At 38.9% G+C, this 13,028-nt stretch overlaps 1 protein-coding gene across 1 annotated transcript in view; it reads right to left on the reverse strand.

The window, feature by feature from the left end:
- Positions 1 to 264: 264 nt before the first annotated feature.
- LOC125485274 (ubiquitin carboxyl-terminal hydrolase 47-like) overlaps positions 265 to 13,028 on the reverse strand; it is a 13,810-nt gene continuing 1,046 nt past the window's right edge. Inside the window, exons 2-8 of the mRNA XM_048607347.1 lie at positions 12,832 to 12,912; positions 10,667 to 10,782; positions 6,966 to 7,084; positions 4,479 to 4,609; positions 2,297 to 2,344; positions 1,569 to 1,699; positions 265 to 796 (exon numbers count right to left, since the gene is read on the reverse strand). Coding sequence (XP_048463304.1) covers positions 622 to 796; positions 1,569 to 1,699; positions 2,297 to 2,344; positions 4,479 to 4,609; positions 6,966 to 7,084; positions 10,667 to 10,782; positions 12,832 to 12,912 — 801 coding nt within the window. The 3' untranslated portion in view covers positions 265 to 621. The remainder of the gene's footprint in view (positions 797 to 1,568; positions 1,700 to 2,296; positions 2,345 to 4,478; positions 4,610 to 6,965; positions 7,085 to 10,666; positions 10,783 to 12,831; positions 12,913 to 13,028) is intronic.

Consider the following 13,028-nt stretch of genomic DNA (forward strand, 5'->3'; position numbering starts at 1 on the left):
AAAGTAAACCCGTCACAGTCACTACAGACAAAATGAGTGAGTGCAGATTTATAAAACACACAGAATTCCAGGCCAAGTCAAAGTTGCAGATAGTATTCATTCATTCCATTTATAATCAAGAATTGCCTCTTTCTACACTGCTGATGGTGCTCCATCGCCATTAATCAACCGCCAATACCTCCCATCCCTAGCCCATATAGAGTACGCATTTTTTAAAATTTATAAGGTATGTGCACACTTATGAATAAAATAAATGACAAATTCTTAGGACTGTGCACAGCTTTTATTTAGCTACAAAATCCCCTTTGCGCAGAGGGGTCTAGTATTTCCAGCAAATATGTGCAGAGTCCACATCATCTTCGATCATTTTAACCCCATTTTTTGCACTTCCCTTTTAACTTTACAGTACAATAGACTATAGTGCACAACATGATTCAAAGTCAGACAGTGATCCCCCAACGGGGCACTGGGCTTCTGATTGGTGGCCAATAAGCCAATCAGTGCTGGTGTCATTAGGACAACCTAATGACGAATGGGACAGCCACAGGAGTTCTACACAGCAGTGGTGAATCAGATTTCGGTTCCAGGGACGACCCAACCAGGGCCCGGCTGGGCCAAGTCTCAGTCTTGGCTGGAGTCTTTGATGGGGCCGCCATCCAGATAGATCTTCAGTGCTTTCTCTTTGCGAGGTGAATAATTCACCCGGTGGCCTGATTTTTGCAGCCGGCTGCTTTCTTTCTTCAGCAGCCCGTTGCGTTGCTCTTCGCTCATCTCCATCTGGGCCTCTGACTTGTCCCTGCAAAGGAGTGCAGAAAAGCTAATTAGAACACTTGACTAGAATGGGATTTTGCATTTTTTGGTAAAAATAAGGCATACATCAGGATAACATCTTGTCATCATCTTACTCAATACAATGAAAAAGCCATTTTAAAGTAATGCATTAAAGAATTTATAGTGGGTTTGATTTTACATAGCTGAACCCAAACACAAAACAAGTGAATATAAACCAGATAGAGGAACTGGAAGACCCTCTGTGGAGATTTGCCAATACATTCTAATTCAAATTCAAAGGGGGTTAAGTCCCACCCCTGAATCATGAGTACAAAAATCCAGGCTGTCATTCTTCAGTACAGAGCGAGTGCTGAACCATTGGAAATGTTGTCATTTGGATATGACATTAAACAGAGGCACTGTTCGCCTTCTCGGGTGGACATAAAAGATCCCACAGTACCATGCTAAAGAGAAGGAGGAAGTTCTTGATGTCCTGATCAATATTTATATCTAAATTAATGACACTAAAACAGACTACCTGGTCATTATTACACTGCTGTTTGAGAAGAACTTGCTAAGTGCAAACTGGTTACTGCATTTTCAACACTGTAACCAGTCACTACATTTCAAAAGTTCTTAAAAGTGTTTTAAGACATTGATGTTGCAAAACTCACTATACAAAAGCAAGTCTTGTATTCATCCAGATAGTGGTTATTTCAACAATATAGCTGTAACTAATCTGGAGTTACTAAAATGAGATGTTATAATGCCCTGCTCAGTTTAGTGAACCCTTTTACCTGTAAAAGATGACTGCTCCATCATCACAGATGTAAAGTGGCCAAACATTCAGAGTTGAGACTTTAGGATTCCAGTCTAAATCCTGGTGAATTTCCAGTACTGAAATATCACATGGGAATGTTCCCCGGCCCTGCACAATACATAATATGCAGTGATGTTAGTGAATTACCAGTGACTCTCCCTTAATGCTAATAGAAGCAATTAAACAATTGAATCACAAAAGTGCTATTTGTATTAGAAGCATACTGTTGCAGAAGACTGGGGGTTTGGGAAGTGAGGGGGACAAAGTAGGGGAAAAGGGAAATGTTTACTGAGGATTAGTGCCCCACTTTTCCACAAAAATACCACATAAATAACAAGCGGGATAGAACACCGACACTTCACCGGAGGCGCACTGACGATGTTACCTAGGAGGGTAATGAAACTTTTGCAACTAAACCCACTGGCTTGGCAAACATGTCTACAACCTCAAAAATACCTTCTGCATGGCTTTAGAGTGGAATACCCAAAAGACTAGGAATAAACTACTAGTGCATTAAAATATGATACAGTGTTAGAATAAGATGAAGTAGAGTGGAAAAAGGATCAAGCCAGCAAAGGCCTGTCAAGCGTGTTCCTGGGTTCACACTCTAAAATTCCAAATAATATTAAAAATGACACTATATTCTACAATTGTGTTCGCACAAACTGAATGATTACTTTGAGCCATTCTTTTTAAACTACTCACCTTCGCAAATTCTATGTTTTCAATAGGAATTTCACTGATTGCATGTAGCTGGTAAACAAAAAGTACAAAAGATCAGATGAAATGTTCTAATTATATATATGATTATTACAAAAAATTTTATCCCACAACTGGTCTGATCAATTTTCAATGTGATTATCTTTGCCAACAGGAGATCATATCTAAATGTCAAACTAGTACCAGTTATCGTCCTCTTTTGAAAAGCAACAGTTGCAAAATGGTACAGTTGTAACCTGAAACATTTTTCCCTCCCTTTTAGTAATTAGGGCATATAGTTTGCCTGCTGAACACTTTGGAGCGGCAGTGGCCATAACTGACAGCTCCAAGTGAACATCAGTTCCAGAATCTCTCAATTTTGCACCTCAGATGGTCAATCATTCAGTTCAGTGCACTCAAAGCAGATCTCTGAAGTACCCCAGTTAATTCAATTTCCCTTTTCCTTCCTATGTTTGGTCCAACATATCTGTGCTGGCTCTTTGAAAGAGCAATCCATTTAGTCCAACTTTCCTGCATCTAACCCATTTAAAACTTTTGTTCTTTCAAATACTTAATCATTTTCTTTTCAAGAGCAGTTCAGTAATTTCCTCAAATTGCAAACATGCTTTTATAGCTTCATTGTCTCTGGAGAATGAGAAAACGCTGCCTTCAACAGCAATGAAAGCATAAATTATGCAAATATATGCACATTTTGGCACTTATTTGCCTAAACCTCGGTCTTTCCTAACTTCCACGTACACTATATCCATTTCTCTCATTTCCCATGTCTTATCACCATACGTAATGGCACCAGGTTTGTCAAGCTCAATTATCCGTTTTGAAATTCATGTTAACTTTTCTCCTTTAGAAAACTATTTTCTCCTTATCTGGACATACAAGGTGACATATATAGTAAATTTTATTTTCTAAAATCTTTCTTATCATGGATGCTAAAATGGCTAAAGGTTACCCAAATGAAGTCTTTGTAAAAAGGAGCATTACATTGGCCATTCTCCTATCCTTTATCACACATATACTCTCATTAGAGCTCTACAGCCTCTGTATTTCTCCTGAGTTTTATTTCAAGAATATTTTTATAAGTGACAAAATAAGGAGAAAAAATTTTAAAGATTGAATAGACTTGGCTTCATGGACAAAAGCAGCAAAAATATCTAAGGGCTTTGATATTGTTTTGCTATGTTAAAGGGAGATGTTGCATTTATCCCTATTCCAATATCAAGTTCTGATCATCATAACCAGGATTTATCATCTTTTGCACCAATTACTTTTTTTAAAACGGGATGAGGGTATCAGTGTCTAGGCCAGTATTTGCCAATCTTAATTGCCCAGAGGGCAGTTAAAGGTCAACCACATTGCTGTGGGTCTAGAGCCACATGTAGGCCAGACCAGGTAAGTCAGCAGTTTGCTTCCGTAAAAGGACATTAGACTTATCCTAAAGGTCCAGTATTGTTCCTTCACCAATTTGCCCAATGTAAACATGAAACAATACATGGCATAACTTGGTGAGAACATGAACTGATAATGAAGTTTGGTGAGGGATCGTCTTTAGCCAATGAGAATAAAGGAGTGAGAAAGAAACAGGAATGACAGTCAGGGTTAATTAGGGTCAAATCAGATTAAGAAAAAGTACTAAAGAGAAGGGGGAAAAAAATTAGATTAACAGACTAAAAAGACACAAAGGGGAAAGTTCAAAATTTGTAAAGTCTTTTGAATCTTATTAACTGATTACCCGACAGAAATGAGATTGATCAGTTAAATTAACTTCGTAGGCCAGGGAGGTTAATTAACATTGTTTTAACAAAAATCAACATGGTATTAAAATGGTACTTGCACTGTTAATCAGAAGCACTAATTTTCTGCAACATGTTTAATGAGGATTTAAATTGATAATCGAGCAAGTTCCATTTGTGTAAACTTAACAGAAGGAGTTGTGTAAATCAACCAGTTAGCTTTGGAGATTTGCAACAAGTGGCGTATCTCCACCACCTGAACATACTGGTCATCCTGTGCATTAAGAACAGCACAAATTGTTAACCACTATTCTTCAAAGAAGATTCAGCTCATTATCAAAGCAGCCCTGCAGTTAGAAAGTATTTGTGTGTAATGAAGCATCTCATCAAATTTATTTTGTTAAAAAAGAAAGAAATGGCTGCTTGAAGTTACAAACCTTCTCTTTGAGCTCCTCAACACTGCTGCTCTCCAAGACAATTTCTTGAAAGGGCTCCAGCTTCATGCAGGATGGCCTCCACCGTCTGGTCAACACTGCCAACTGTGACAGAGACTTCATCTTCTCAGGCTCTGAGGGAAAGACCAAAAAGAACATAAGAGAACTTGCAACAGGACTTGGTTATCATTCTTCTGTGCACCCAAACTGGCCGCCTTTCCAATGCATTCTTATTCACTATTGGATCACTGTGGGTATACTATATTCTACCAGAAGCAAAGCAGCTACTTCCCAAGTTTAATACAACATCATCTCCCAGCCTGACAACTCACTGAGAAGGATACAAGAAGCAAGATAATACACAGGTCCTCCAAGTCTTCTCCATTCATTCTGACCAAGTCATATAGCACCATTCCTTCACCCTATCAAAAACATCCCTCCCTACCACCACTGCCTGAGCACCATTAGTACAAGCATAGCTGTGGATTAAAAAGGCAACTTACTGCCACTTCCCCAAGAGTCAACAAGAGATGAGCAATAAATGCTAACTTTGCCAGCAAAGCCAGCTTCCCAAGAATTAGTCAAAAAGTTGTGAATGCAGTTTCTTGGTGTCCCAATTTCCATTTTAAATGCTAAGCCTATTACTACAGTTCGGGTTTCTCCTTCCAACCCCATTGGCTTATTTTAATATTTAACAGCTTTCATTTCTTTCTTTCCCCCAACTAGTCAGACAAAGAATGATCACAGTCAAAAAAAAGTTAGCACATTGTCAAAGCATTTTGGATTGAGACTAAGAAAAATTTCTTCACACTGAGAATCTCTGGAATTCATTTACTAGATGAAGGGTCACTGCATGTATTGAAGGTTAGCAAAGATATCACAGGGAATCACATTTCTGAGTGCCTGCATGGAATTGAGATTGACAAGGAAGATCAATCATGATGTTACTGGACAGGGAAGCAGATTCAAGTGATCGTGTGACCTATTCTATGGCTCCTATTTATGTTCTAAGTTTCCCGTCACCCTGACATGAAGTCTCTTCCTGACGATACTTCAGGAGTGTCTTCACCCTAATGACTACAGCAATTCAAGGTGATTCAAGACTAACTTGGGGTGGGATATAAAAGCCAGTAAATACACACATCTCCAAAATGAATTGAGCGATTAAAAAGATCCCATTATATCAACGGCACCAGATGCTGTCAACTGCTTCTTCACCTTAAGGTTACACAGACATTTCAGCATGTGACAAGCAAAACAAGCAACTTTTGCAATGTCAGCATAAGCATACGGATGAAATTAAAAACCAAATAAGTAATTCAAACCCAGACCAGATGTGAAGCACACACAAAACTAAGTGGCTAATAAAGCAGAAGGTTACTTATAACCGTCTGTAGAATTAAGTAGGCCACTGGCCCGCAGAATTACTTTGCAAGGTAATGGTAACCAGCACTGAGTCCAGTCGACCCACAGAAGGTCAGGTCCCTCAAAGCCTGTAGTTGAAGAATTCATATTCTAATAGTCAAATCCCATCATAGGCTTACTAATCCTCGTCTCGGTAACCTCTTCCAGCTTACAGCTCCAATGATTGTCCCAGGGCACAGGGTTAATGCAGGAGATTTGGAAAGGTAGACAGAAAAAGGTCAGTGATTAACCAATGAAGTCTTTTTTCCACGTCTCATCATTGTTTCAAATTATTTTAGGAAATGATCAAATCATTAAATATTAGAAGGACCAAATCTAATACCTTCTGTACGCAGTACAAACTGCGTACTAGTCACCGACTCCAGTTCTCTCCATGGATTGAGCCTGAACCTGACTTGCTGTAATATAATATGCTATGTGATCATGAACTGAGCTTCCTATACCCTCTCTGCCAACAAGACTGCCTATGTCCACATCTGTAACATCGCCCATTTCTGCCACAACTCACCTGCTACAGTCACTTGTAGACACAACTTTTCAAACCTTTCCTGGCTGATCTCCCATTTATCATTTGGACCTAAGTTCTGCTGCTGGCATCCTACCTCGTGTCAATTACCCCATTATCCTCTTGTGCTCATGTTCTAAAGACTTCCTTGCTGACTTCTAGTTGCCACAAACTTGACTTTAAAATTCTCTCACTTATCAAATCTCTTCACTGCCTCAATACTCTCCACCTCTGTAACCTCTTTCAACTGCACATCCATCTGAAATACTTGCACTCCTCCAATTCTGATCTCTTCTGCACTCTGATTTCCATTATGCCACCATCTGTGCAGTGCCTTCAGTTACTGAAGGCTTAAGCTCTGGAATTCTTCCTTATACTCTTCCACCTCTATACTTTATTTATAAAGTTCTTTAAAATCTACCTCTGTGATCATGTGCTCTAATATCTCATCAAGTGGTGCAGTGTTATTTTTTATTTATGTTTGTTTACGTGAAGCACCTGGAGTTTTGTTTAAACAATAAAGCTCCTTTATATAAAATTTCTTGTTGAAGAAGCATTACCATTAAGTGCCTCAAGGAAAACCTCCCAGTTACTGGATATGTTGATATCTTCCTCATAGATATGGTAGTCCAGAAAGATTGTCCCAGGATTTTTCCAGGTTTTCTTCCTCAATCTAAACCTGTTAAAATACAATACAGATTATCCGCCAAAGGAAGCCTTTTATCTGTCAAGTTATATTGTGTTAATGCATTGACAGTGTAGTATTGTGAAGGCAGCCTGAAAAACGATTCAGATCAATTAAAGTGCTTGGTCTCACCAGCTGTGTTTTTCAATAAATCTTGCATTAGTTATTATTAACTTAGAGGCACATAATATTTAACAAGAAAATAAAGCGAACCACTTTGTTTCCATATAATTTATTAATATCATTGTAAGGTTGCTTGCAATAATCTTTATAATTATGTCAGTCAAGTTTCAGTGACTAATACTTTCAGGTCTGAATCATTCCAGAGACTTGAGCATGTAATCTTGGCTAACATTTTGGTACAGGACTGAGAGTGCTGTATTGTCAAAGCTGCTGGCTTTCAATACAGCAAGGCCCTATCTATCATCTTCTGCGGGTATAGAAGACTCCAAGGCACTGTTATAAAGAGCATAAACGATATCCCCTGCATCATGGGTTAATATTTATCTCTCAATCAACATCACTATTACGCTTCTGCCTGTGGAAACTTGCTGTGTACAAACTGGCTGCCCTATTTCTCTTTATGACTTTCTTTCCCAGGTCACAGACATCGGAGTTCTTCATTTTCTAAACAAACGGTGGAAACTACCTGGAGACTCAATAACAACACTGATTCATTATGGGACTGAAACTCATCAAAGCAGCATTTGACCAAGTATGGCATCAAGGAGCCCAAGCAAAATTGAGGTAAATGGAAATCAGGTAGAAAACTCTCCGGCAGTTGGAATCAGAGTCATACAGCATAGAAACAGACCGTTCAGTCCTACTCGTCCATGCTGACCGACTTTCCCCAAACTAAACTACTCCCACATGCCTGCATTTGCTCCATATTGTTCTAAACTTCCTGATCACGTAACCATCCAAATGTCTTTTAAATACCTGCATCTACCACTTCCTCTGGCAGTTCATTCCATATATCCACCACCCTCTGTGTGAAAAAGTTGCCCCTCAGGTCCCTTTTTAAATCTTTCTCATGTCATCTTAAAAATATACCCTCTAGTTTTGAACTCTCCACCCCTAGAGAAAGGACCTTTGCTATTCTCCTTATCTATGCCCCTCATGATTTTATAAATCTGTAAAAGGTCACCCCTCAACCTGCTATGCTCCAGTGAAAGAAGTCCCAACCTATCCAGCCTCAAACTCTCCTGTCCCAGCAACATCTCAGTAAATCTTTTCTGAACCCTCTCCTATTTAATAATATCCTTCCTATAGCAGAGCGGCAAGAACTGTACACAGTACTTGTAAAGTGGCCTAACCAGTGTCCTATACAACCTCAACATGACGTCCCAATTCCTGTACTCAAAGGTCTGAGCAATGAAGGCAAGCGTGCTAAATGCCTCAACTACTGTCTACCCATGACACAACTTTCAAAGAACTATGTACCTGAACCCCCGAGGTCTTGATTTGACAACACTACCCAGGGCCCTACCATAAACTGTATAAGACCTGCCCTGATGTCAATTTGATGAAGATCTAAGGCAGGATCTAACAGTCCCGTCACAATTGTGGAGTAATAATTGACATATATTAAGTTGGTGAAGAGAGCAGGGTTGGTGAAGAGAAATTTACTATGCAGCAAGAGCACTTCAGTGTGATACGGAAATCAGCAGTGCCTCTGCTGCATTCTCCAAATTCAATAGGAGGGCTGTCAAACAAACACTAGTGTTCTTCTTGAAGGCAGCTCCACAAGAATTCAGACAATTCTCCTGCAGAATCCAGTTCAATGGGACGAATACCTTTTCAATAGCCAATATGTATCGCTCCCAACAGATCGGTTTTCTCAACTCTCATTGTCAGCATTCCAGGGAAGGTGAAAGGAAATGCTAAGAAACTCAAAATTCCCTTTAAGCATAGCAGCACTAACATTAATGAGCGGAGGAGTTTGCTACCAATTATTCAAAGTGACAATCGTTTGACGAAGCTACATTATACCTCTCAAGATAAAGTGGTACAACAGAAGGCAAGATAAAATGGAAGCAAATACTTCCTTAGACCAAACATAAAAGAAGATAACATGGTTGTTGGAGGGCAATAATCTCAGTCCCAGGACATCTCTGCAGGAGTCCTGAGTGTTGTGTTCCAGATCCAAACAGCTTCAGCTGTGTCAATGACCTTCTTCCATCACATGGTCAGAAGTGGGAACGTTTGCCAATGATTACTTAATTCTCAGCAACACTTATGACCACCAAGAAAGATGAGGGAAGGTGATGCATTGGAAACATCATCTCATATGGGTTGCCCTCCAAGACAAACACCATCCTGACTTGGAACTATATCACTATACCTTCACTTTCAATGGGAGAAAATCCTGAACTTCTGCCTTATTACCACTGAAAATGTACCAACATCATATGGACTGTAATGTTTCAAAGCAATGACATGACTTTTTCAACAGCAACCGAGAATGGGCAATAAATGCTGTCCTACTCAGTCACATCAGCAACTTGTAAAAAAATAAAATAGCAAATAAAAAGTGTTTAGTGATACCTGCATTTGCAAAAAGCATCGTGTGTATTGAAAAAACCAAAGGGCGTGGAAGACAGCCAGATGTTTACAAAATCTGTACTCACAGAATTGAAAGGCTGCAGTTGGAAAAAAACTATCTTCAGTCCTCTGGCAGAGATTTAATGCAGTTAAATTATAAGTGAGACTGATACAGCTTTAAAAAAAGTCTCAGATGAAGTTTCCTATGCAATGAGGACTGTTCTTATGTTAAACATTGATCAAATCTGCACACTAATGTAAAAGAAAAGTGGAGTCTCAAAGGCAGAGGAAATATAAAATAAAGCCAATTTTCATTTGCAGAAGAGAAAATATTTCTTTGATTAGTGTCAGTAGGCCCATTACAACCAGGAATGAAATTTTTGTTCCAATCTGAGATGCCAGTGACTGATACAAAATTCAGCAACAGTTAAGTAAAGCTGATGCTCTAATTGGTGCAAGATTGCATATGCAAATTCTCAACTTTTAGCCCAATATTGAATCAATTTCTCCACAATAATCTAACTACTATTTTAACAAAGTAAGGGACAGTCCTTTCAGCAACTGCTTTGTAGTGTTCACAATCTCTGTGGTAACATGTGAAATTTAGGTTAGTCATATCTAAATTGTTACTTAATTTGATTTCTCTTCTGAAACAGATATCATTATCAAATGAAAGATCAAAATATCAATCGAGACAGTTATACATATCTCCATACCTCAGCCTGAAATGACAAAAGGAATTTGAAATCTTTCATTCACACTTGGTTTTCTTTGCTATATTTAGATTGAAATTTTAGCTCTGCTGGTATTGCAGCAGAGCAATTTTAAAATAGAATTCAGATAGTTAAAGATTATATGTAAACCCAGCAGAGGACGAAAAGAATAATGATATATATGCTAGAAAAGACAATATGGGACAAATGGCTTTCAATCATGTTGTCACCTCCTGTGACCAGGTGTTAGTTATTCTGCAAACAAGTGCTAATAGGTGCCCAACTGATTATTACAATATGGATCAATGTCAATTCCTACCTGTCAATACTAAGATCTAACCCACACTGTTCTCTCAACTGAGGAAGGAGTTCCTCCTTTGATTGGCGCACCGTCATTCCTTTAGCAAACACAGCATCGAGCAGAAATTTACAGGGCTGCAATACAAGAGCACACAGAATACAGTCATAACAGTCTTTTCTTCAAACATAATTCTGGAATTGGAATTTTATTGGAGGCTAAAAGTATACAAATCTCAGGTTTTTCCAGGTTAAATTCTTCAGTTATCAAGAGACTTTTTTCAAGGTCATCAAATACAGTTAAATTTGTCGCTACACTCTACCCATTATCAGCCACTAATAGCATTTATTCATTCTCCTAGGCTGACTGTTGTTCACGCCTTTGTATGTCCAACTGTTTTTCTCTCTCCTTGGGCTGTATCTCTACCTATTTTCACTCCTTATCCCCTCCCCCACCCTATCTTCTGTGTTTAAAATAAAACTTCTTCCTCACTATCATCAGTTCTGAAGAAGGGTAACTGGACCCAAAACATTAACTCTGATTTCTCTCCACAGAGGCTGTCAGACGTGCTGAGATCTGCCAGCAATTTCTGTTTTCGTTATCAGGATCTTGCCTGATTTCCAGTGTATAAGCTATCGAGAGAGGTTGGACAAACTTGGATTGTTTTTCCTACAGCATTGGAGGCTGAGGGGCAACCTGATAGAGGTATATCAAATTATGAGAAACTTGGACAGTTGAAGGCTTTTTCTCAGGGTGGAAATCTCAAATACTAAGGGATATAGGTTTAAGGTGAGAACAGGAAAGTCTAAAGGAGATATGCCAGGCAAGATTTTTTTTTTAAACCAGAGGGTGGTAGGTGCCTGGAACACGCTGCCAGGAAAGGTTGTAGAAGCAGATACGGTCACAATGTTTAAGAGGCATTGAGAGAGACACACGAACAGGCAGGCAATACAGGGATACAGACAACGTGCCAGCAGATGGGATTAGTTTACAATGGCATCATGGTGGTCACAGACATATTGGGTCAAACAGCTTGCCCCTGTGCTGTGTTGTGTTGCACTGTTCAATGATCATTCTATGATCTTCTATGATTCAGATTTACAGGTGGAATTTGAAATCATATTTTGATAGTCAGGTGCCTAACTCCTTAACCAGGCTGCTGTGCTCGTTTGTCACACAGGTTATTCTGTAAATAGGCTTGAAGTAAAGCAAAAGATATTTGGACGGGGATGGATGGTTTGTCTTCCTTGGTAGAACAAAAGGAATTACGGAATGGAAGGAGATCACCCAGTCCCATGGTAAGTTAACTTTTGGAGATGTCTACTGACAAAGCTGTAGCAGACAATGTTCACCAGAAGCCTTCTAGTTCTGTAAAGTTTTAATGTGTGCATGTTGGTCAACACTGTTCAGCCACTATGTGCAGCTCCTTACAGTATTTAGTAATTTGTGACAATGGAATGTTATTTCGAATTTGGTTACCAAATGGCACTGAAAAAAGAAAGTTTAAAAATGTTCATGACTTCCAAGGCAAATTCTTTACATATTTACTTCAGTCAATTCTTCACTTTAATCCCAAAGTAGGAAATTCTATAACTAGAATTAACGAACTAACTGAACTAGTTTGTATTGCTTTTGTGTAGTCGTTGAGCTGTGATTTTGTACATAAGTTAAAATGTTTTGAACTCAAGCAAAATTTAAGATATGAGGGGCGTAAGATTTAGGCATGGTCAAAAATACCATGACAAGACAGAAATCACATATCTTTATCAGCCTTATCCAACATTTAATCTGACAGTATCAATTGCCAAGATAATTAAAACTACCGCATAAGCAGTAAAACAGTTTTTTTTTCAGAAAACTGAAAATTACTTCACCTATACCTAACTGACATAAGGTGTCCATCATGGCTCAATGGGTAACATTCTCAACTCAGAAGGTTGAGGTATTGAAAAGGAAACAGGAAAAGTGAAACTGCTGCAGGCGATCAGTCATGATCTTCCTGAGAGAAGAGCAGACTCGAGGGGCCACGTGGTCTGCGCCTATTTCTGATATTATACTCAAGTCCATTGCAGAGACTGAAACACAGAACCTGAGCCAAGCATTCCCAGTGCTTTCACAGATTTAAGACTAAATGCAAATGTATTATTATTCATTGAATGTGGTTGAGTCAAAGTAATCAATATTACCTCTGGATCATTCACCAGTAGTTGGTACACTTTCACACGATATTCCCCTTTCCGTAGAGCTCTTCCAAGTCGAATAGTCACCTGTAGATATGTTCTTAAATATTAATTTCAACTTGATACAGGTATAAAATCCTTAAAAAATACAGCTAACGTTAAATAAAAACCGAAAGATCTGCGGGTGCTGTAAATCAGAAACA

This window comes from Rhincodon typus, chromosome 17 (assembly GCF_021869965.1).
Source record: "Rhincodon typus isolate 14 chromosome 17, sRhiTyp1.1, whole genome shotgun sequence".
Taxonomy (NCBI): Eukaryota; Metazoa; Chordata; class Chondrichthyes; order Orectolobiformes; family Rhincodontidae; genus Rhincodon; species Rhincodon typus.